General features: G+C 45.8%; 3 protein-coding genes across 10 annotated transcripts in view; 1 reads left to right on the top strand and 2 right to left on the bottom strand.

The window, feature by feature from the left end:
- Positions 1-761: 761 nt before the first annotated feature.
- RPP21 (ribonuclease P/MRP subunit p21) lies at positions 762-10,462 on the bottom strand. Of its 5 annotated transcripts, XM_061195910.1 has the most exons (6): positions 10,269-10,462; positions 10,092-10,192; positions 9,915-9,997; positions 8,784-8,909; positions 7,313-7,399; positions 6,961-7,067 (listed from the first exon to the last, which is right to left on the bottom strand). In XM_061195910.1, the coding sequence occupies exons 1-5, from the start codon at positions 10,323-10,325 to the stop codon at positions 7,329-7,331; spliced, it is 438 nt and encodes a 145-aa protein (XP_061051893.1). In that variant the 5' UTR covers positions 10,326-10,462; the 3' UTR covers positions 6,961-7,067; positions 7,313-7,328. The 5 variants fall into 5 exon arrangements, with proteins under 5 accessions (XP_061051894.1, XP_061051893.1, XP_061051892.1 ...); XM_061195911.1 differs by lacking the exons at positions 6,961-7,067; positions 7,313-7,399 and adding an exon at positions 762-995 and having other exon boundaries at positions 10,269-10,461; XM_061195909.1 differs by lacking the exons at positions 6,961-7,067; positions 7,313-7,399 and adding an exon at positions 8,494-8,638 and having other exon boundaries at positions 10,092-10,168; positions 10,269-10,459.
- A 1,159-nt stretch (positions 10,463-11,621) lies between these two features.
- TRIM39 (tripartite motif containing 39) lies at positions 11,622-24,635 on the bottom strand. 4 transcript variants are annotated; one of them, XM_061195907.1, is made up of 8 exons: positions 24,597-24,635; positions 23,633-23,961; positions 21,802-22,261; positions 20,345-20,440; positions 16,275-16,505; positions 15,069-15,091; positions 14,372-14,487; positions 11,622-13,626 (listed from the first exon to the last, which is right to left on the bottom strand). In XM_061195907.1, the coding sequence occupies exons 3-8, from the start codon at positions 22,252-22,254 to the stop codon at positions 13,079-13,081; spliced, it is 1,467 nt and encodes a 488-aa protein (XP_061051890.1). In that variant the 5' UTR covers positions 22,255-22,261; positions 23,633-23,961; positions 24,597-24,635; the 3' UTR covers positions 11,622-13,078. The 4 variants fall into 4 exon arrangements, with proteins under 4 accessions (XP_061051890.1, XP_061051886.1, XP_061051887.1 ...); XM_061195903.1 differs by lacking the exons at positions 23,633-23,961; positions 24,597-24,635 and adding an exon at positions 24,337-24,420; XM_061195904.1 differs by lacking the exon at positions 24,597-24,635 and having other exon boundaries at positions 23,633-24,413.
- The window catches only part of LOC133095673 (uncharacterized), a 44,055-nt gene continuing 43,069 nt past the window's right edge, over positions 23,710-24,695 (top strand). The window contains 2 exon segments of the mRNA XM_061197420.1: positions 23,710-23,719; positions 24,070-24,608. Of these exon segments, the coding sequence (XP_061053403.1) occupies positions 23,710-23,719; positions 24,070-24,608 (549 nt within the window).

Below are 24,695 nucleotides of genomic sequence, written 5' to 3'. Positions count from 1 at the left end.
AGATATTTTTCCAAAGATATACAAATGGTCAACAAGTATAGGAAAAGATGCTCAACATCATTAGTCTTAGGGAAATGAAATCAAAACCATAAGGAGATAGCACTTCACGCCCGCCCACTAGGATGGCTATAATAAACAAACAAAATAACAAGTGCAAGAATGGAGAGAAATTAGAATGCTTGTATATTGCTAGTGGGAATGTAAAATGGTGCAGCAGCTGTGGAAGAGAGTTTGGTGGTTCCCCAAAAAACGGAACTACCATATGATCCCGCAATTCCACTCCTAAGTATATACCCCAAAGAACTGAAAACAGGTGTTCAAACAGAAACTTGTAAATAAATCTGGTCACAGCTTACAGATTCTGAGGACAGAATCCTCCTCTGGACTCCTGTCTCCCTCATCCTAAGGCTCCTTCTCTGACCCTCCTACCTACTTACTCAGTTTCAGGAAAAAAAAAAGTCCCAGTCTTTACCCCTTATGAGGAGAAAACATCCTGTGAGATGCCAGGGTGAACACTCTTAAGGAGCTGCTAGTCTTGGGCCCCAGTGAAGTTTCCAGAACTATCTCAGTCCAGACTAGGGCAGGATCAGGAAGCAATACGGGAAAGGGAAGTGTTGGTGAAACCGTGCACCTCAGATTGGGACTTGAACACACGTGCCGGGACACGAACCCAGCCTAAACCCAGATTGGGACTTGAACCTGACCAAAACCCACAGTCTTTTTTTTAAAATAAATTTATTTGTTTTTTTAAATTTTTGGCTGTGTTGGGTCTTTGTTGCTGTGCATGGACTTTCTCTAGTTGCGGCGAGCGGGGGCTGCTCTTCGTTGCGGTGCGCTGGCTTCTCATTGCGGTGGCTTCTCTTGTTGCGGAGCACGGGCTCCAGGTGCGCGGGCTTCAGTAGTTGCCACAGGCGGGCTCAGTAGTTGTGGTGCATAGGCTTAGTTGCTCCACGGCATGTGGGATCTTCCCGGACCAGGGCTCGAACCCACGTCCCCTGCATTGGCAGGCGGATTCTTAACCACTGCGCCACCAGGGAAGCCCCCACGGTCTTTTATCTGAGATTAGGTAAAAGGCCTGATCTCAGGTTAACACCTGGTTTCAGGACTTAATGAAGCTCAGGTTTTGATGTCTCATGGCAGAAAGAATTCAGTGAGAGATAAAGTGATAGGTAAGAAGTGGATTTATTTAGAGAGAAACACACTCCACAGACAGTGTGGGCCATCTCAGAAGGCGAGAGTGGCACCAGGGTATGGGGTTGTCAGTTTTTATAGGAGTGGGTAATTTCATAGGCTTATGAGTGGGAGGAGTATTCCAGCTGTTGTGGGGATTTCCAGAAATCGGGCCACCATCCACTTTTTTGGCCTCTGATGGTCGGCGTTGGAACTGCCATGGCGCCTGTGAGTGTGTCATTTAGCTTGCTGATGTGTTACAGTGAGCATATACTGTGGCTCAAGGTCTAGTGGAAGTCAACTTGTCTGCCATCTTGTACCTATTTGGTTCTAATCAGCGTATGTCATGTCCTCGGGCTCTATCATTCTTTTAAAGATTGTGCCTGCCCCCTTCCCTCCTGTTTCATTGGGACTAGTCAGCTGCTCTCCCGAAGCCTATCCTGCGGCAGAGACCCTAGGCCTCTGACCTGTAACTTCTGGGTGTGAGTATGTTAACCATATTTTCTAGTTTCTGAAGTTTTTGACCTGTTGGGCCTTGCAGATTAGGGAGGGACTGCCCCTCCCGGGGTTAGCCTACTCTTAGAGATAGCAATCAACTCTCCCAGGAGCTCACCCTTTGACATGCAAACTAACCAATCTGGAGCCTGCACCCCCTCACCCGCCTGCTTTATTCCCTCTTAAGCTTGTGAGACATTAACCCTAGGCCCTAACCGCCCCAGCACCAGGCATCAGACTACTAGGGCTACACTTTGGGGCTCGCTAAGATTATTCAAACTAGCAATGCCAAACCTAGTCGGCCCGTTGTTGCCCTGCCTCACCAGTTCCTTCCCACAAAAACCACAATACAGGCATTCCTGCTGTTCCGCTTGCTCTCTATCTGCAACTGACCTCGACCTCAGTGTTCTGCCTGTGGCCCTGCTCAGTGTGGTGTGCAACGCCCCCTCCTCACTTCTTGGGAACCAGAGTAAAACTATCTTTTCAATGGTAATCATCTCCTGATCTGTTGGCGTCACCATACATACCAGAGTAGAAGCAAAATCCCAGGTACCTTTTAAAACAGGGAAGACACCCAATTCTGGTGGCCTGAGCTCTGTTCCTCTGTCCTCACCTGTGCTGGCTACAGTTAACCTGCCGTCCTCACCTAATGCTTAAGCTTGCGAGGCATCTACGTACACACGTTCACCAAATTTTCTCACTTATTCACATATCTGTTATGCTAACATTTAACTTCATATAAAAAATTTATAAAAACCAAGGACAGAATTTATAGGAGGGTGAACTGTATTATGGAAATCTGATTTCCAGGCATCCTGGGTGCCTCTCAGGTACACCCCAGACCTACTGAGCAGAGACCTCAAGGGGATAGCAGGGGAAATCTGGCTTCAAACAGATCTCTGTGGCCTGTAAACACCACGAAGTGGCCCGCTCTGCTGAAGCAGCAGTCTGACCCCAGAAAGTCCTGGGATGCAGGGACTATGGTTCAACAGGCAGCAGCCTCCCTGCTCTGCTTCTAGCCTAAACTTTCTCAGTCTGCCCACCTGACAATCAAGCTTCTAATGCAGAAAACTCCTACCCCAAGTACCCAGTCCCAGCGAGCCTGGCTCCCTGCAGATTTCGCCCCCCCAGGCAGTGGTTGCTCAACTAGGCTAAGGCCTTGCCCACCTGAGAGCCAGTCTCCTTCCCACAGCCTGCTGCATATCTAGGTGTAGTCATTTCTAGCCCAGCGGTAACGGGGGCAGAAAATGGGGCAATTCCGCCACTTAGGGTGGGGAAGCCATAAGGAAATGGGGGCTCTCTTTCCTACCTGGACTCTTTCTCTTCCCTATAACAAGCATCAAGGTAACAGCAAGAAGATAAAGGCAAGTCCCATAGGTGGGAGGATAATGACTCGCACAGGGAATATGATGGTCTTGGATATGATAGGCCAGGAAAGCAGCTCTTAGAAGGGAAGGTGAAAGGTGCTGATCTTCAGGTTTAACCCTTGAAGATGTGTGGTCTTTGGGTTTCAGTACTCCAGCCCTCCCTGCTCCACCCTGCGCTCAAGGCTCCATCCTCAGACTCTGTAGAAATACCTCCTGGGGGTAGGGAGGAGTTGATACCTTGTCTGACCCTCCTTCCTGGGGTCCAAGGTTGATGGGGCAGGGAAGGGGTAGGGGGTGAAGGGGCTCCTGAGACAGAAAAGGGGCAGCAAGATAGAGAAAGGCAGTGACTAGGAGATGGGTGAGAGGAGGGCTGAGGAGACCAGTGGATTGAAGTTACCTTTTTTTGCACATGGATAAGCAATTGTTTCAGCATCATCTGTTGTAAAGAAATGTCATTTCTTTACCGAATTGCCTTTTTGCCTTTGCCCAAAATAAGTTATCCATATATGTGTTGATCTATTTCTGGACTTTATTCTGCTCCATTGATCTATTTGTCTATCTTTACACCAAGACTATATTGTCTACTATTGCTTTGTAAGTCTTGAACTCAAGTCTTTAATTCCTCCAATTTGTTATTCTTTTTCAGAGTTGTTTTGGCTATTAATATATGACTTTCAGAGTGAAAAAAAAAAAAGGGCTTGAGATTGCTTTAAATCTAGGGAGACATATTTTGGGAGAATTGACATCTCAATAATATTGAGTCTTCCAATTCATGAACACGCTATATCTCTCCATTTATTTGGGTCTTGGAACAATATTTTGTAGTTTTCAGTATATAGGCCTTTCATAATTTTTGTCATATTTATCCCTAAGTATTTAATATCTGGATGCTATTGTAAATGGTATTGGTTTTTAATATTAATTTCTAATTGTGTATAGAAATACAATTTCTAGTATATAGAAATACAATTTTTTTTTTATATCCTGTACTCTTGCTAAACTCACTTATTAAGTGTAGGAGCTTTTTATTTTTTATTTTTATTTATTTATTTTTTGGCTGCATTGCACAGCATTCAGGGATCAAACCCACGTGGACCAGGGATCAAATCAACGCCCCCTGCAGTGGAAGTGCAGAGTCTTAACTACCGGATCACCAGGGAAGTCCCTGTAGGAGCTTTTCAAGTGATGTCTTAAGACTTCCTGCATAGATGATCATGTCTTCTGCAAACTAAAACAATTTTACTCCTTCCTTTCCAATCTGGATGCCTTTTGTTTCTTTTTCTTGCCTTGTTGCACTGGCTAGAGCCACTAGTTCAACGATGAGTAGAAGAGGTGACAGTAGCCAACCTTGTCTTTTTCCTGACTTTAGGGGGAAAGCATTCATTTTTTCACCATTAAATGTGATGCTAGTTGTAGCTTTTTCATAGATGTCCTTTTAAGGTTGAGGAACTTTTCATCTATTCCTCATTTGCTGAGAGATCTTATTAGGAATAAATGTTAGATTCTGTCAAATGCTTTTTCTACATTTACTGAAATTATATTTTTTTTCTCTTTTAGTTCATTAACACAGTGAATTATTGTTCTGTCTCACTCTTCTTTGAAATCGGAAAATATTCCCCCTGATTTATACAACAGATCCTCAAAAGGCTCAATGGACAGCATCAGGTACTTTATCTTTATAATGAGAGGATATATGCTAACCTTAAAGCATTAACATTACAGAGAGAAAAGTTCATAGAGAGTTACAGAGGTGATGGCATGTCTCCCCATTCTACATACAGTATACTTTCCAGAAGCCCTGGGAATGATTAGATTCAATTCCAAACCCAACTTCCACCCTGCGCTGAGATGAATAATGTCCCCCACCAAATTTTTGTCCACCTAGAACATGTGAATGTGACCTTATTTGGAAATAGGGTCTTTGCAGATATAATCAAGTTAAGATGACATCATATTGGATTAGGGTGGGCCCTACTCCAATGACTGATGTCCTTGTAAGAGGGAAACATGGACAGAGACGGAGACAAACAGGGAGAATGCCATACAATGTTGGAGACAGAGACTGGAGTGACGTATCTACAAGCCAAGGATCACCAAGGATTGCTGATAAACATCAGAAGTTAGGAACAAGCAAGGAAGACTCCTTCTACAGAGCCTTTGGAGAAAGCGTTGTCCTGTGGATGGCTTGACTTCTAGCCTCCAGCACTGTGAGAGAATAAACTTCTGTTGTTGTAAGCCACCCATTTTGTGGCACTTTGTTATGGCAGCCCTAGGAAACTAATACACACATCAGGGCTGGAGATATACTGGACTCTGTACATTTGGATCAAATAGGAATTCATAAAATATCCTTTTCAGAGAATATTTTCAAAGTACAGACCAATATCTTGTTCTGAATATATTATAGCACATATCACGAGACCGTTTAAACTTTAGTTTTGTGGAATTGTTTGTCCTTTTTCTTACATCCTTCTGCTAGTCCATCAGGAAATCTATGGGTTCTACCTTCAAACTAGATCTAAAATCTGAACAGTGCTCTCCCTCTGTGAAGACCCTTGTCCAAGCCACTGTCATCTCTCACATGGGTGACCACAACAGCTTCCTGTTTTCCTTTCTTCCAATCTTGCTCTCCTAGACTACTGTTAGATCAGAGTGATCCTTTTAAAATGTTAAGCCAGATCATGTCATTTCTTGCTAAAAACCTCCAATGGCCTCCCAATGAACCAATTTCCTTATGATGGCCTAGAGATCCTTGGCCTCCCATTATCTCCTGGCCACATTTCCTACTCTCCACCTGGCTCACTCTGTTCACTCACACTGGCCTCTTGCGAACTATGAATACGCAGGCTCTTGCGCAGGCTCCCTCTTCAGGACACTTGCCCGAGCTGTTCCCTCTGCCTGGAAGTTTCTCCCAGATATCTGCATGACTGTTGAAGGAGGTAATCATGAGGACATGACTGCTGGTTGACCCTCGAACTGGACCCGGGCAATCAGGGGCTCCTCACCCACTCCCCTGTCCTTGGAGTGTGAGCTCTGCCCACTGTTCCCACAGTGGGAGCTGTTCCAAGGGCACAACTTTGAGAGAGCAAGGTGTTGTTGAGACCATCTGGACTGAAGGCATGACTGAACCCTATTAAGGCCTCTATATAAACTTTTTAAGATTCTGGTGGGTGAGTGTGGAGGTCTACTCGTCTTGCTGCTGCCCAAGACAAAGCTTCGTATATAAGTTTCCTTGCTTATTTTAAACCTGCCACCTACCAATCTGGAGTGGTCTGCCTCTTTCTTTGATCTCTCCTTGCTCTCCATGTACAGGGGCTGGTTTCAGATTTTACCTAGGAAGCTCCTGAGGTTTTGAACCAACAATGATTAGATCCCTTACCTTCCTCAAATCTTTTTTTCTTCTTTTTTTTTGGCGACACCATGCGGCCTGCCAGATCTTAGTTCCCCAACCAGAGATGGAACCCGAGCCCTCTGCAGTGGAAGTGCAGAGTCCTAACCACTGGACTACCAGGGGATTCCCAAACCTTGTGTTTTTGATTCAATTGGGATGACATAAGTTTCTTCTCTCTCCTCTATTTAATTTTATCTAACAGGTCCTAAAAGAGCACAGATTTTGAATTACTGAATTGTTTAGAAACATTAAAGAAAACTGACTATTGAATAATAGGGCTTTGATTTCCTCTTTGTTATAGGAAATCCATTTTTGCACATACTGACAACTATTGTATCATAATAAGTAACCATGAAAAAGGACAGAGTTTTGGGAGGAGGAAGAGGGCTATGATCTCTAGTTAGAGGAACCCCAGTGCTATCCCACTGTGGACATGTTCAGTCATGTGCAATCATAATCACACTCAAAACAACTTGGCCAAGAATCAGATTTAGTGCGTAAGAACCAACCAGCTCAGAAGTGACACTCAAGGAGGGAACCAAGCAAGGTGAGCTGAGGACACAAAGGGTCCAGGCCTGCATGGGGTGCATCTTCAGGCTACATGTTTGTGTTGGCTGCTACAGTTGACCCGTTGAATACTATCTCTAGAAATAAACGTCAAAGAATAACTCAGAAACATTTAGTTACTTACACACTGATAAGTATTTTCCATGCAAACAGCGTACTGGCATGTGAAGGAATCAGTGAAGAGAATGAGTCAGGGACAAAGGCAAAACAAGGATGTGGTAGACTGCTACACTGGTGGTCCTCAAGGAACCAATGAACCTTCCAGTATCCACGCCCCAGTGTAGCCCCTTCCACAGAACGTGGGCTTGGCCACATGACTTACTCTGGTCAAGGTGACATTAGCAAGCGTGACGAGGACAGAGGCTTGATAAGCACTTGCACCGTGGAGCTTGTCTTCTTGGAATACTTTCTGTGGAAGCCAGAAGCTTTGTAAGGAAGTCCAACCACCCAGAGACAGCCATGCTGTGAGGACGTCAAGGCCAGTTACAGAGCAAGGCCACATGGAGAAGCAATGAGGTGCAAACACGCAAATGAAGCTTTTTGAGTCTTCCAGACCAGGTACCAGCCTCCAGCTAAATGCAGCTGAGTGATTCCAGCTGATGCCATACGGAACCGAAGAACCACTCAGACAGGCCCTCAATCAGTCTAGCCCACAGAATCAGGGGAAATAACACATCATTGTTGTTTTAAGCTACAACATTATGCAGTGATTTTTATGCAGCAATGAATAAGTGCAACCAGGATTTACAAGAGAAAGAGAAGAGAGGAAACTGCATTCTGGGAATAGTGAATTTTGTTCGTCTACTTTTGGGGTAAACTGATTAGCTGGCACCTAGCAAAGAGGTCAGTCTGAAATTCTGACTTCGAGTAAATTGTCCAGGGATATCAAATAACACAATTTTTGTTGTTTACTGATTCTCAAGAAAACCTTGAAGGTTTACCTACAGAACTTACTTGTGTAATATCTGCCAGTGTCTGTTTGTTAGTACCTTTGACTTTATTAGTTCAGGTTGTACAACTTCTCTTATTAGAATTTTACAGAAGAAAACACAGAGATTGGGAAAAGACCCAAAAGGAAGTGGGCCTGGAGAATCTAAACCCTCCCTCCACCAACCCCACCCAAACTTTTTTTCCCTCCTTTAAAAACAGCATCAGTGGCATCAGCAGTCTGTCTGTCCAGCCCTTTACTCAACAGTCAGGGCTACCTAAAAATGGACTGCCTTAAGAAGGATCAGGGCCTCGCAGACAAGCCCGGAGCCTGAGTTCCAATCGTGGCACTGCACTGAGGAAGCAGGGGTGGAGGGGCACTGGAGGCAGGGTCCTGGAAATGGGAGCTGCTTCATGGGGCCAAGTGGTAATTGGGATCTCCCTGAATGGTGGGAGTATGAGGATGATAATGACAAAGGACTAAAAGGACAAAGAAGAGGTTAGCTGCTGACAGAGAAATACAGACAGAAACAGAGGAAAATGGAGTTAAGAGCTGAAATACAAAACAGAATCATGCAAAGTTAAAGAGAATTAAAATTTATTTGGAAGACAGGGTGAATCCATCACTGGCGATTGGAACTCTGAGGCTGCACTTTCTCCTCAGGAAGGTGGGCTGGAATGTGGTGGGCTGTGTTTGGCAGGGGTTGTGGTGGTTTGGGATCTGAGTAGATGAGCAGAATTAGTTTTTTAAGACTGTGGCACCTTTCACACCAACCCAGAACCCACCCATGTGTTCTCTGCAGCTCTATGTTACCCACTGTCCCTACCCCCCTGGAGTACCCCCCATTTTCTCAACCACCTCTCACCTGCCTGGCTCCCCATCTGGGCCTCAGGTCGGTCTCCCCAGAGCAGATGCCTAGGATCGTTGAGGAACCGTTGGCTGCGCTGGCATGTCAGGCAGGTCTGTACAGTCCAGCGCTGAGCCTTGCAGCCTGGGGTGCATGTGGGGAAAAGAGAGTGCCCAGGTTTAGGAGAAGAAAAGGTCTCCTGCACCCAGTTTTGCCTCCACCGTTTTCCAGTAGGGATTCTACTCCCTCCCCACTTTGATTTGATGGTGTCAGGTCTCTGCATAAAGTCTGTCATTTTCTTGGTACCCTTTATTTATTTATTTGGTTGTGCCGGGTCTTAGTGGCAGCACGTGAGATCTTTGTTGCCGCGTGCGGGTCGTGCGGGATCTTCGTTGCTGCATGTGGGATCTAGCTCCCTGACTAGGGATTGAACCTGGGCCCCCTGCATTGGGAGTGCGGAGTCTTAACCACTAGACCACCAAGGAAGTCCCTCTTGGTACCCTTTAAGATAAAGTCCAAACTCCTTAACAAGACTCTTCAAGATCTGCCCTGTTTCCCTCTCCGGCCTCCTGACTTGCCCTTGCCCACCTCAAAGCCAGCCTCCTGGGCTCTCAGTTCCTTGACAGCACCACAAGCTCTCTTGTCTGAGGCCTCACAAATGCCTAGGATTTCCATCTCCCACTCCCTTCCCTTATAATGAACCTCACCATCACTGGTTTAAGTAACTTAGTATTCTACTTCCCTAATTAAAGCATTTTTCTACGCCATTCTAATTGTTTCTGTCTTAGTCTGTCCCATCAGACTATAATTTCAATGAGAATAATGACTCTAGAGCAATACTTGACACATCTCAGAAAAATAATTGTTGAATGAATGAATGAATATGGGAATCATGTCCTCCATGATGTCAAATAACATCTATTATCATGCACGGGCGAGGTTGCTTCTCATGGCAACATCACTTCTCTACTGCCCAGACCTAGTTTGTCCAAGTGGAGTTAAGTTGTTAACTCAGAGCTGGAGAAAGCCGACGCCTCCAAATCCCACACCTGGCACCCATCTACATCGAGGAAGGGATCATTGCCCGTGCCCTCCCCCAGCCCACAGGTGTTCCTCAAACGTCCCACCTCGGCAGGAGGGAGCACTCACGTCTCTGGCGCTGGGTGCAGGTCAGGCCCGGGATGAGGAGGGACGAGCAGCCACGACAAAGGGTCCTCTTCACCGAAGGGTCTCTGGGGGCGGAGGTAGGTGGTGGTCTGGGCGCCCGCTCTCCCTCTCCCCTCCTTCCCCCGTCCAGCCAGCCGCCGGGCTCCGCACCCCTCTCACCGCCGCAATACGAGCCGCTTCGCTATGGTCCTCTCCGTGTGGCAGTAAAACCTCGCCAGTGCCTGGTTCTCGGGGTCCTGCGCGAGGACGCAGTGAGCAGCCTGAGGGAAGGAGCCGTCACTGGGGTCCCTCCGCACTGGGCCGCTTCCCCGTGCGTGCGCCGCAACACGGACTCACCTGATACAGGAAGCTGAGCCTCTGGAGGGCCTCGCGGTCCTTCACCTGCCCGGCCATCCGAGCCGCGCTAGCTCCCCACACGCCGCAGTCCACAGGCCCCACCCCGGGGTAGCTCCGCTCCCGGGCGTCCGCGCAAGGCCTCCTGGGAACTGTAGTTCCTGGGGCCGTGCGCGCTCCTGTGCCGTCCTTACTCTGGCGACACCCTGCGGCCTCACAGACCCATCTATTTGCAAACCCACACCATCCCCTGCAATCCAAGCCAGGGGTTCCTTTATGAGTTTTGGCTTCCTTTTAGTCTTCCTCAAGCCCATGATTATATTAGGTAGAGACTGGAGAGGTTAGTGGAGCAGGAGAGAATCTTAAACTGCTAAACATCTTCAGGACAGAAGACTGGTCTCTTTATGCAGATAGGTTGGGGAGATGGTTATGTGCAATATATACCCAGCTAGACTTCCTGCCCTATGCTCCTGAAGCCAAAGGCAGATGCCTGGAAGACCTACAGACTGAAGGAGCAGTTTATACATTCAAAAAAACCACTAGTGCCAGTGACAGTGAAATTGGAAAGGATCTTGAGGGCAGTGGAGGGAGGGAAGAGGGCTCCTGGCCCTTAGAAAGCACAGCTTACTCCCAATCGTTTCCACTTACCAAAATGCAGTGCTGGACACACAGTAAGTACGTGATCCTCACTAACTCCTGGTCTTAGGTACTGGAGGAAACCTGTCAACAGCATCCCCTGCCCCCGAAAAAATATCCCCTGTAGTGTTTCACATGCTTTCCTCACATCCCTCCCTTAGACCTCTGCCTCTCCTTTGCTCTGTTTGACATCCTGTGTTCACTTCTGCTTCATAGTTAATAACCACTCGTTCCTGAGGTTAAGTAGAGGAATAGAACATGAATAAATCCTGAGATGGGGAGAGGGCAGAATAAGTCAGGAGAGAATGAGGGTTCTCTCCTCTCCCAGACCCCCTCCTCCCCACCCCCCATCAGGCTGGACAGGGAACCAACCAGGCCTCCACTTTGAAGGAAATGGCTGAAATTTCCTCTCAGATTAGTTTCACAAGGGTCTCCAGGCTCAGATGAGGAGTGTTTAAAAGGTAGATGCCCAGGCCCACTCCAGACCTCGATCAATCACTGAAGGTGAGCCCCAGGAACACACAATTTTTTTTTTTAGCCACGCCGTGCAGCTTGTGGGATGTTAGTTCCCTGACCAGGGATCAAACCTGGGCCCCTGACAGTGAGAGCGTGGAGTCCTGACCACTGGACCGCCAGGGAATTCCAAGGAACATGCATTTTTAACAACCGTTTCTTACACATCAACAGAGATTATCATCAAATTAACACAGGACACATAGATCACTTCAGTGGATCCTTTGTTCCATATTATGTTTTACCAACCAAAGCATCTTGCCACAAAGAACCACAGTCAAGGCACAAAGGTAAGAGGAGAGTCTGGACAAAGTCCTGTTGAGGTGGTAGGAGGAGCTGAAATGCCCTCAATGAACTGCAGTTTCTTGTCCTAATCTTCTGTGAACCCCTGATTACCCAAGTAGCAGATAATCCAGTCATTTTAGTTTGGTTTGGCATGCATTGCTTTACCTTTTTTGACAACATATGTACCCTACAGGTTATTTATTTTGGCCTAACATTAAAATGATTTACATTCTCTGATATGAGAAATGGCAAAAGGTGAAGGATGGCAACAAACAAAATCCGGCTCTTGTGAACACTAGTTCCAGGCCAGATGCACACAGGCCAAAGGAAGTTGCCTATCTGGCCCTTCCCTATACATACCACCCTCTTCTACCCTGTCCCCAGGGTGAGGAAGACTCTGTTTTCTTTTTCCCTGTCTGGCTTGGACACCTTAGCCAGGTAACAAGGCTGACAACTTGGGAGTAGCTACTTAGTAGCATTCTTTAAGGCCAGGGCTTTGGATAGGAATACTTTTCTCTTTCCTCTAATACCCGACTCTCTCCTTTCCAAGTTCCCTTGGGAAAGCAGTGAAAGGGTAGATGTGTCTTGCAGGATCTCTTGCATCTTGCCTCTCCAGATAAGCAAGGTAACAGCTCTTGGAGATGAGCAACTACAAGGAGGTGGGCGATGAGCCATCTCTGCTGAAGGCTAAGGCAGGGACCTGGGTTCTCTTTCTTCCAACCCCCTCCTCCCCACATTCCTACCTCTGGCCAATCCTACTCACAATGGCAACCAAAGAAACCCTTCTCCCCTTCATTAGTCTTTAGGAATCTGTTCATTTAGCCCCCTTTCCTGACCTTCTTTCTAACCTTCTTGATGCCCAATCTCTGCCCTGAAAATAACTCCTCAACTTCTACACCCACGAGAGCAACTGTCATTCATCTTTATTTCAATTTAGAGGTACAAAGACCTCTGTGATCTTCCTAAAAAAACAAGACTATTTTGGGTCAAAGAACCCCCTAAAAGGATGTACAGGGGTTTCTGTTTCCTCCTCTGGTTTGAGCAAGTCAGACCCTCCCACAGACTTGTTGTTTCTGGAAAAGCCTCTCCTTCCTTCCAACCCATCCTTGTGCAATAGAAAACCTGATGGACTTCAGAGGAGACTACCCCCTGGGAACCAGCTCTCCACCCTAACAGTGAGGAGGGAGACACTGCAGTGCTCTCGTCCCAGCCCAGTCCTAACTACTCCTCCCCATAAACCATTCTAGAAACCAAGGTGTTCTCCCAGATGGTTCAGGACTGGAACCAGGCAGACACGAAGACGTTCCAGCAGGTCACAGGAAGGAAGGCCCGTAGCTCTTGACCCTGCCTCACCCTGATTATTCCCATGTCCCTACCTGTCACTCCCAATCTGTTGGGGGCCTGATGGTAAGTGGTGCAGCATTCTTCCGACCAGCCCGGATGCCTGGGTAGAAGAGGGGCCAAAGTTTCTCAGTAAAAGTATCAGTGAAGGTGTAGATATGAGAGCGGTCTGTGACGTTGTAAAAAGACAGTGTACCAGCCTCATAGTCTAGGAATATGCCTACCCGCTTGGGTTTCACCTTGATGTGCAAAGGGGTAAAAGGTGTGGTGGTGGCTGCATACTTGTCTCCGTTCCACAGCCGCACCCGCCAGTAGCCAGTCTCAGGGAGTGGGGTCAGTTCGCCCTTTCGGCTCACAGAGTCCCGGCACACACCCACTGCCCAGTGGGTCTTGTCGCCCACCTCCACCTCCCAGTAGTGTCGACCTGAGGTGAAACCCTCAGTAGCCAGGACACAAGGGTAGAAGGTGAAACGCTGTGGTGTATCAGGGAGATCCCGGAGTCTTGTCTCCACGAACTTGACGCTCTTACGATCTTCCGACAGGACTAGGTTAGGATGAGCAGTCTCAGGGTCCAGGGTCACATCCGCTGGCGGGAGAAGCCAGAGTGGGGAGCTAGATGAGGACGGGAATAGCTAAACGCCCCTGCCTCACTCTTCCAGCCTGCCTTTGCAGAGCCTGCTCCCTGAAAGCCCCCAGAACCCCGTGGTTTGCTTAACTTTCTCAATCCTCGGTGTCACCTAAGGGAGGGGAGGGGAGGGAACAATGGCTTCACTTCTCATCCTGGCCCTAAAATAAACAGGTAATGATCTCTTGACTCTGCAAGGGCTGGAGGTATAGGCTCCTGACTAGTCCTCCCTCCATCCCCCCCTGACATCATCATCCATCTCACTGTGTGGAGAAGCACAAGGCACAGTCCAATGGTCAGAAAAAATAAAAATGTTAAGAAGGGTACAGAGCAAGATAGCATTATAGTCTAGCGATAGGGTGACCATGTGTCTGTTTTCCTGGAACAGTCTGGCTTATGACTATTTTCCAAGTAAGTATTAATAAGACTCCCTTTCACTCTCAAGAGGGGACCAGTTTCAGCAAATTATTTAACCTCTCTGGGTCCCTATTTAGAAAAGTATGGGACTAAGAGTAGATGACACCTGAGGCTTCTCACTTTGAGTTCTGTGACTCAGAGTGAGATTGAAAACCAGGTAAAGGAGTGGGTGTGGATATGGACATGAAAAGTGACAGAGGGGATAACTGAAGTCCAGATAAAGTAGGACCTAAAGACTCTCTTCTCTCTGTCAATTCCCTCTGCTAGTTTCCTTTTGGGAACAACTCACCAATTAGCTGTTTAAGGATTTTCCTTAGTGCAAAGTACTGTCGGGGGAAATTGCTGAAGTTCTTTTCCAGCTCTATGGATACTGAAGTCACCTCCATGGTCTTCACCTTCTCACATCTAGGAGGGATGGGAAGATAGGGGAAGAAAGGGGAGGGTCAGGGGAAGCTCCAGCTTAGTGAATATTCAGATGTTGTCATCTCTAGGGAGAAACTAAAATTCTCCATCCTCACACTTTCTCCTCCCTCAAGACAAGTACTTGCTTATTGCTTTCTTTTGCCTATCTATGGAAAGCCATGTGGTCCCCTAGACAAACCCTTATCTTAATAATCAGTCTTAGAACTTTTTGGAGGTACTGTTATATTTCATGCAAATAGATAACCACCTTCCCCCCGCCGCCCCCAACCAGTTCCTCCTTCCATCTTGTTTGGACACAATTCCACCCATAGGCCCAGGTAGAATCTGGTTCTATTTCATTATCTTTGTATCTAGGAAGTCCTGATGCTCAAAGGGGAAAAGGTAAGGGACTAGTACTCCCAGTGATATGCTCTCTAACTGGCTTCATGGATGCAATAAACCTTCTCTCTTTTTCTACCCAGACACTGCATGACTTTCCCATCCTTATTCCCCCAACTCCTTATTGTAGCCCTACTCTTTAAGCCAAGACCTAACTCACTCAAAGAGATACAAGAATCACTTACTTTTCCAGGGTACTTTTGACATCCTAGAGGAAGGAGAAAAGAAAGCAATATTGGTCCTGGTAGTCAAGGGTCCTAAAGGCAAAAGGTTCCCCTCCTCCCAAAAGTTCTAGATCTATTAAATAGGCATAAGGCAAACTATGGGTCACAGTGCAAGGGGACGAGCTCCAGAGGGATCTGAGAACATCTCTCCCAACCTAACCCCCACTTTCAACTCTCAGTCATCATGAAGCTTGGTAATTGATAACACTTCCAAATAGTTTCTTGGGTGCTTGTCTTTGTTCCTCAAGAACACTGGGACTCAATGCCAGGGACAGGGATTGTGTCTGCTCTTTACTCTGTCCCCCAAGTACCAACCACACACCTGTCTCCTTGAGGATCAGTACAGATAGTTCCAGACTGCTGGCATAGGAACGAATCACACTCTCCCGTTGTGGTTTGGTATCCCTTGCCTAGTATTGGTTAATAAATATTAGTAACTGTGTGCCAATCCTGATTTGTGAATACTTGGGGTCCAGAAGACAAAGAAGACAAATCTCTGCCCCCCAAGGATTTCCCAGTTTAATGTGGAAGGCAGAACACACATACATGAAAGGACACGAGAGTAAATACCAAGCAATATATAACATGCAGATAAATGTACAACGAAGCCTCACTGATTCAAATGCTGGTAATGTGATCTCTAAGATAAGAAATATGTTTCCTACAGCCTTGCTAACACCATTCATTTGCTTAAGAAAACAGATTATTTCAAACATTTTAGAGGCACCATTTACATATCAAAAGCAATATATTACTTATACATTATTTCAAGTGTCCTTCAAACTATGATTCTATTCTTTCTGTGCACTAGGTAAATCAAGTTCCAGGACTTAAAAGTAACGGTTACTGCATTTACACAATTTTTAATGCATAGTTTTTTCACTAATTCAGACTAGACTGCCCTCCTCTCAAAAGAGTGAATTTTTTCTTTGGTACAAGTTAAGCACATAATTGTTGACAAGACATAAGAACACAGAAATGATCAGAAGGGGATGGGAGAAATCAGAGAAGGCTTTCTGTAGAGAAAGATCCTTTGAGCATGTCTGGAAGAAAGAATTGGATTTAGAGAGGCAGAGCAGAGGAGTGAGCATTGCAGGCTGACAGAATGGCCTGTGCAAAGCTAGACTGCGCTTGGCCTGAGGGGCTATGCAGGGGCAAAGGTCGAACCTTAAGCATCTCGAAGCCCGACTGTAAGCACTTGCCCTCCACCTCAGCAGCCAAGTGGGCCAGGTCCCGGCGCTTGTCTCCAAGGTGAGCAGCATTTTCTCGGAGGCGCTGTAGAATGTCCTGTTCCTCCTCCTCTAGTCGTGAAAGTAACACCTGCTGCTCTTCATCCAGCCGCCGATGAAGCTCTTCAAATTCCTTTAGGATCTGCTGTCGACGACTCTCCACTAGTCTCTGAGAACAGAGGGTGGGTATTATGTTTAACAGGGCCAGTGGGGCATAAAGTGCCTTTCCCCACCCACCATGTGTATGAATTCACACAGACTTCCAGTGTCATTGGAAAGAGCTTAACAGGACACTCATGTTTCTCTCCATTGGAATTTCCTTTTGTAAAGAATGGCTCCATCCCTAACTAATAAGAACCTACTATATAGCACAGGGAATTCTACTCAGTGCTCTGTAGTGACCTAAATGGGAAGGAAATCCAAAAAAGAGGGGATATATATATACACGTATAGCTGATTCACTTTGCTGTACAGTAGAAATGAACAAAATAGTCTACACTATACTCCAATAAAAATTAAAAAAAAAAGAAAAGAATGGCTCCATCCTCATTGTCACCCCTACTGATGATGGGATGAAGACCACTGGGGAGATAAGAAAATAAACCAATGTTAAAAAAATTTATCTTCTTTATTAAATTAGCTTCTAAAAAAGCTACACTTTTATATTTTAGTAAAAATATTCAAGACATAAGAACCCAATAATATGACATGTACTATTACAGATATCAGAGACACCTCTGCTATGGCCTACTCTAAAGTTTTAGTTAATGCAATCTGTCAAGAAAAGGAAAGTACAAATACTGAAAAGTCAGAGATTGTTAACATTTGTACATTGCAAGACATTTACTTGATAAAAACCAGAGAAGCAACTGGAAAAATATCAGAATCAACAAGATTTTAGAAACAGGTTGTTACAAAATATAAATGTAGATTTCAGGGCTGAACCTGTTAAACAGCTTCAAGTCACTTCAGAGACTGACAGTTTACACCCCAGGAACAGGTTATAGAAGTTTGTGAGTAAATTATCTGCTTGAAATTTGAAACATGCTTTCTTTCAGTTAAACCTCTAACATTTCTGAAATTGGATAACATATGACTCAAACTCCAGCCATAACCCATTCTGAGAGTTATCAGCAGACATATCCTCCCTTTTGCACCTCAACTGCAACAAGAAGTGATCTCCCCAAAAGATTCCCTAAGCATTCACGTGTCTGATGGGGAGGAATCAGCCCAAGAGGAAAGCAAAGTTAGAAGCAGAGACTGGGACTCTGGAAGGAGGAAGTGGATAGGGCCTGGAAGGCAGGGTTGAGGGTGAATAGAGAGTGGGGCTGCAAAGCCAGGTGGGCCTTACAAGCCTTATGTTTCTGGATTTCAAGCTAGTTTCCAGCAGAGGCTGACTAGCTCCAGTTCTAGAGCTGCTTGCTGCTTCCCATTTCACTGCTGCCTCCTCAGGAGCATATTGGAACAAAATCTATTCTCACAACATTTACCATTAAGTAAAACACAGCCTTTTTTCCTGTGTGTCTGTGTGTTTAGGGTGATGTATGGGTAGAATTTAGGTTCGTAACTGTGGTAAAAAGAAAGCAAAGGGCTCTCTTATAATCTCATAATCCCTTCTCTTTTTTTCCCTCTATTTTGTAGGGCAGTGGTTCTTAATCAGGGTGTTACCTCCCTCTAGGGATGTTTTGGAAACAGGGGGCATTTCTGTTTGCCATGATTCGGGGAGCTCCTGGGAAGGATGCTAACACTCCTCCAATGTGTGAAGACAACCCAGTAAGATGAACTGCACCATTTTCTAATGTTCTGCTGGATATTAAAAAAATGGAGTCCTGGACTTGAATGCCACTTTATATACAAACACAGAGTAATTCTTATATGGTTTTAATATACCTGAATTTTTCAGGAATGGCTGAAAACTCATTAAGACTGTATTTTGTTTTTCGTAGAACTTTACTGTAAGTTATTTATCATTTTGAAAAATTATGGCACCAACAGCTAAACTGCTAGTGGCATTTGAGTCAACATTACTACACAATTCCGTCAGTCTGAATTTGTATTTGTTGCATTGTTGATATAGGTGCAAGGATAAAACTACACTGTAGTGTCTTTCAGGGTAGTCATGCCTAAATGTTTACATACCAGATTTTATTATAAATTACTTCCATGTTGTATTATATTATACTATATTTGGGCATGATAGCCTCTTTTAAAAATTATGTGGATAGATCATTTTATCCATAATTTTCATTTCAGCATGATTAATTACAAATTATTTATTTCTAAAAGGGGCATTGGGTCTGGAGGTGGGGATGAGGGAGAGAATTCAAAAGGTCACTGAAGGAATGCTGGTGGTTGGTGAGTTTCCGAGACCACTGAAATGATAATTTACATTAAAAAAAAAAATACACCACAGTTCTGTTCAAGCATTTAGCAGGTTTTTAAAATTTTTATTCCCCTCTCCATCCTTTACCTTTAAGAAGGTGATCAACAGGAAGAGGAAAGCTAATGACTGGGAATAAGCTTCATTTTCACATATTTTAAGTTCTTCAGGAGCCCTCCAAAAGGACAAATAACTTTTTTTTTTTAACATTCACCTTTGCAATCAAAATTAGTTCAAATTTTAAAAAAATTCAAATGTTTGTTTGTTAAAATGTATAAAGGACTAAGGTAATAATAATTGCTTCCTGTTGAAATGTCATTGTTAAAAAAAAAAAAAATTAGTGTTTCTACGGATTTCAAACCTGTGTTTAATTTCTGGTGATCCCTAAATCTCAACTCCAAAAACTCATTATTTCTTCTGGAAGCCTTTAATGACATCAAGTTTCTCTGCTGTCTTCTTAGGAATTTGCAACTGTGCTTTTTGTGCCATGTCATTTATATTTTCTCTACTTGACTGTAAGCTCAAGGAGGGCAGGGACGGTGCTTTTGCTCATCATTGTTCCCCAGTGTCAAAGACAGGGTTTGGCCTATACTGGAAGCTTAGTAAATATTTACTGATTTCTGCAGAATTAGTATCTCTGATTTTGCACATACTGGCTATATGATCTTGGACTAGACACTTATCCAAGTCCTGTTTCCTACTGTGTAAACTGGGGATAACAATACTTACCTTACAGGGTATCTAAGTTCACTCTTGTCAAATATGACTTCCTGGACTCCCTCCTCCTTGTCTTGTACCTCCTCTATGTCCCACTTGGGCCAAGTATAGCCTGAACTCTTAGAACTTAAAACTGGGCAGAACCCTAAGACCTAATACAATCTTCTAAGTTTGGAATGTCATGGACACCTAATGAATTAATGCACAGGATTCAATAAATACTAGGTATTATTACCACTATAATTAATACATGTTTCACTGTCCAACAGAAGAAATAAGGCAGATACCAAAATACCATGCTACAAATATGGTAATGCTATGGAAGAGATGTGAAACTGTATGAAAATTAAGAAAGCTAATTTCTGAAGGGTCAGGAAAGGCTACATAGGAAGTGGTTTTCATCTTAGGATGGACAGGATCCTATAGGTAGAGGATGAGGAGGGTAAGAACATTCTAGGAACCGTTATCATCTAGCATACTTGAGCTTACTTGAATTAAGAGAATGTGGTCCTAATGTCGCTGGGGGGTTCTTCTGGGCGCTGTTGGGCAGCTCCTTCATTCTTCCTCCCCAGTGCACCTTCCACATTCTCCTTTCCTCAATCCCTCTAAGGATCTCTCAGCAGAGAGCCTCCTTCCCTGCTTTACAAAGAAAAGGAGGCCAAGGGGCATGAACTCCCTCAACTCGCCAGATGTAAGATGTTCTGTCCTTCACCTCTTACATCCTTCTCCTCAATTCTTAATCCATGACAATTTAAGTACAATGTTTAATCACAGTCAAGCTTAATAAAATATCATTGTTTTTGAGAGAACAGCATTTTTCTAATAAACCAGAACTGGTGGATTAAATAATGTGTGGTTAATGTTCAGTTAATTGCCTGCAGAGCAGCGCAAATGGGATTGCCTGCCTTTACCTTGAGCTCCCCAGGCTTCTTCTCCTCAGAGGACTTGCAGCGGGTGATCTCCTGCAGCTTCCGCTCCAGGGGCTCCAGGCACTTCTGCAGTTTTTCCTGAGGGGTGAGAAGTGAGAGAATGGCATTTGGAGTTGGCTAGTACATCCTACGTTCAGAGGCTAACCTATTTTTTTTTTAATTAATTAATTAATTTTTATTTTTGGCTGTGTTGGGTCTTCGTTTCTGTGCAAGGGCTCTCTAGTTGCGGCGAGCAGGGGCCACTCTTCATCGCGGTGCGCGGGCCTCTCACTATCGCAGCCTCTCTTGTTGTGGAGCACAGGCTCCAGACACGCAGGCTCAGTAGTTGTGGCTCACGGGCCTAGTTGCTCTGCGGCATGTGGGATCTTCCCAGACCAGGGCTCGAACCCACGTCCCCTGCATTGGCAGGCAGACTCTCAACCACTGCGCCACCAGGGAAGCCCTAACCTATTTGTTTTAAACCATTTGTTTGCTTCCTATCCATCTCACTGCCTCTGATCCAACTCCCTTCCTGGCCTGTCATTTGAGGTGTCAGCTTCCTACAGGTCCCTCCTCCTGCCACCAGCCTGTCTCCATCATCTTCCTTGCTCTGAAACCTTCCTTTCACTGAATCTCACTGTTCCACTGTCACCAACTCTCTGTCCTTCCCCAGCCCTATTAATTTTCTAACTCAAGGAACTTCTTGTTACTGTCAAAGTGACCTCCTGTACCCTGATATCTTTCTTTAAACTTGTTTTCCTATCCAATTCTAACCACTTGCAAATATAATAAAATCTTGATTACTTATTCTTCAAACTACCATAAAGTCTTATTTCCAAGATTTTATTAACATTATTAACATTTATTAATTAGGCAAAGTACTTGATAAAGTGCTAAGACATTAAAATCTCTAGTTCCTATTACTCAAACATTTACCCTGTGTCCCAGTAGTAAGTTAAACCAGATGCCGTATTATCCTTTATTGGGGGAAGATGCAAACAGACTGGTTCAGCTTAGCCTGGTGGGGATCATTCTAATCATTCTAATCATTCTAACAGATCATTACCCGTTCCCAATACCAGTGGGTAAACAAGGGGTGTGCCGAGCAGGGGGACAGAATGAAGAAACCAGGCCATTTTTCAGTTCTTAAGTTTGATCTTCTCCACATGGTTTCATTCATTTATGAAAAATATGATACATTCCAAGACCACACATACTCAAATGTGTTATAAAAGTCAGACAGAAATTTTGGGGGTACTCCTTACTGCTTTTCTTCATGCCTGAGGATAATTGATCAGACATACTGTGTGCCCCCGTGTACATAGCTCTGAAGGGACTATAGAGTGAGGATCAGATACCGTCTTGCCCTCAGGAACTTACAATCCTCTACCCAGGGAGTCTCCCATCCTCTGTGTTCCTCCCTCTTGCCCTGCATTGGCATCATGTGTCTGGTTCCCTACCTTGTACTCCTGTGTGGCATCGTCCAGTGGCACGACGGTGTGGGCCCGGTGGGTGTGGGAAATTGCACATATCAAACACACAGCCTCCTGGTCCTCATAGCAGAAGAGGCTGAGGGCTTCATGGTGCTGGGGGCAGAGGCTCTCATCTCGGATCTTCCGCTTGACGGCCTGGAGCTGCTTGGCAATTTCCACCATGCTGCCCAGCTGTCGATTAGGCCGGAGACTGCGGTAGCGGGACGTCTTTCGACATACAGGACAAGGGAAGTCCCTCTCTAGGTCCTCCCACCAGCGAGTGATGCAAGCTTTGCAGAAGTTGTGCCCACACTCAATGATGACAGGCTCCTTCAGATACTCCAGGCACACAGAGCAACTTGCCTCCACCTGTAAGTTCTCCAGAGCTGCAGCTGTGGAGGCTGCAGAGGCCCCGGCCTCTAACAGGCTTGTCTCTGCCATTATTTAACTTGAGGTTAGGATGGGAGAAGAGAAAAAAAAAATGTTAGTTGGAGGTTTAGTTTTTTTTGCATCCCTGGCCTGACAGTTACCCCCATGTTAAATCCTAACTCCAGATTTAGCCCCATCATGGTATTTTACATCTTCTCTTCCACTACATCAACCTCTTTTGTTTCTCCATTTCCAAAACTTGTGACTCCCAGCCATCAATTTTTTTTTTCTCTTCAGCAAAATGACACACAACCCTTAATCTTGTCTTTTACCACTGCTTTCTCTTGCTAGAAACAGAGGCTTCCTTCAACTCTAGCTGAGTACTTCTCCTGATCCAGGTTCATTCCACTTGTATCTTAGAACCAAGAGTTTCAGACCAATGTATTCCTAGTGTGACATCTTCTTCTAATAGATGAGAAAAGAGTATGGGAAAGCGAAGAGTGCCACAAAAGTCAAAGCATTAAGATTTCTTAAATTAAGTATATTTTAAAGTTTAATGTTACAGAAGAGTTTTACTACAATAGCCCATTGGAGCCTAAGCTTGATTCTCTGCCACTGTTCTCTCAGTCTTTCAAAGGGTGATAAATAGAATGAGTTAGGCAAGGGTGACAACCTTTTCTTTTCAGAAAGTTTGAAATTGTTCGTCCTTTTATCAGGCTAGCCTAGAGGAAGTGTGCCCTTTTTTTGGAATGAAATGATTCATACAACAACTCATTTCTACTTGTGTGCATTTGGACATCTGGAACTGCTGAAAAGTGATAAATTCACGGCAACTAAAGTCTATTACTGAGCCCAGGGCAATAATTTTTTGAAGAGAGAGCTGACAAGTCTATTTTAAGTATTCAGCAGTGACTGGAGTCTTTTGAAATAGTTATCGATAACTAATTCCTTGGATGTACTGTACCTCCAACTAATAGGTTCTGGAGTGGTTGGGAATTAAGAGAGAGAAAAGTAAAGAGGCAATCAAAAACTTCTAATGAAGCCTCAAAAGAATTGGAAATGCATCTAAGAGATTTATAAAGCAGAAGGCTGGTCCTCTATTCCATCCTTAATACATCACCACTTTTATCCATGAAATAGCTGACTTCTCTATCCCCTTAACCCCCTCCCTAAGGGACCCAACAGAAGGGAATTTAGTAAGTCTATGTATTGAGAGAGAAGTGGCCATGTAATGAGTTGGGTTAACAATGATTATTCCTGTATATGTTGACAGCACACGTGAAAAGTATTTAATTTGGAGTAGGAACTGATAACCTATTTGGACCTGAATTTCCTCCCTCAACCAGGAGAGAAGTTCAGTCAGATGATTTTTCTCTACCTACAGGAATCCAACTTTGACAAGTAACCCTTCCCTTTCCCTAATCTTCTAGAAATTAGGTGGTTTCCTCACCTGGGGTGAGTTGAACTGTATGCAGAGTTAGGGAGCAGGATGGATCTAGACTAGCAAAGAAGTAGTGTGAAAGAGAGATGGAGAAAGGTTAGGGAGGGGTGGGGAGAGGACCTGGAGCTACAGCACTAGTGAGGCCTTCGGTGTCTCTGGGTTGGTCATTTTTTCCCCTCTATTCCTCGTGTCTCAGTAGAAGGGCAAACTTCAAAGCCGTCCTCATTTTGTTTCTACCACTGTCGGGGGTCCCACCTTGCGACCCTTTCCTGAGCGTGGTCCACAACTCGGTCCCACCCCCGTCTCCATCTTCTCCCGCCAGATCTGGCGCAGGGGGACTGGAGTGGGGGGAGACGAAACGTCGTTGTTGGCAGGAAGGGAGGGATGCGTGTCCAGGTGAGGAGGAGGTGTGACGTGAAGGTGGGATGCCCGCCGCTATGACGCAGCCGAGAGCCGCGGTGACGGCGTAAGAGTTTCACCCGGGGAGGCGAGCGGCAGCGGGACGGGGGAACGGCGGGGTAGCCAAGCAACGCCGGACGCGCTGACGTCGCCGGGGCGGCAAAACGTCCGCCCGGGCCCGAGGCGGGCGGAGGCAGCTGTGGTTACGTGCGGGGGACCGGTGACGCAGTCGCGGGGCGCTAGGACGCGGCGTGCGGAGCCGGTCAGCGGGGACAGGCCCCAAGGCCCCGGCGCGGCGGCGGGACAGCACCTACCTTCCCGGCTTCGGGTCCGGGAGTGCGGGGCGCAGAGCCGCCGGAGCGCTGCCTCCCTCCTTCCTCCTCCCCCCGCCCCCGCCCCGCAGCGCGACACACAATACTCGCCGGAAGCGGAAGCCGCGCTGAGAGGCTCGTGTCAGTGGAAGCCCGGGTATCGGCAGGCGGCCGCGGGAGGGCCTAGCGGCGCCTGCGGAACAAGGAGAAGGCGGGGGACCGGAGGGGAAAACCAGCAGGAGGAGTTAAGGGCGAGAAGAGACCCGGAGGGGCAGGTGGCTGAAATGCGGTCGTCCAGGTGACCCGAGGAATCCTCTGGAGAAAGAGGGCCGCGCATGCGCGTGGCGGAGCGCTGAAGCCCA

The sequence above is a fragment of the Eubalaena glacialis genome, chromosome 7 (genome assembly GCF_028564815.1).
Source record: "Eubalaena glacialis isolate mEubGla1 chromosome 7, mEubGla1.1.hap2.+ XY, whole genome shotgun sequence".
Lineage (NCBI taxonomy): Eukaryota > Metazoa > Chordata > Mammalia > Artiodactyla > Balaenidae > Eubalaena > Eubalaena glacialis.
The sequence above is the reverse complement of the archived record's forward strand: the minus strand, read 5'-3'. Positions and strand labels throughout refer to the sequence as shown.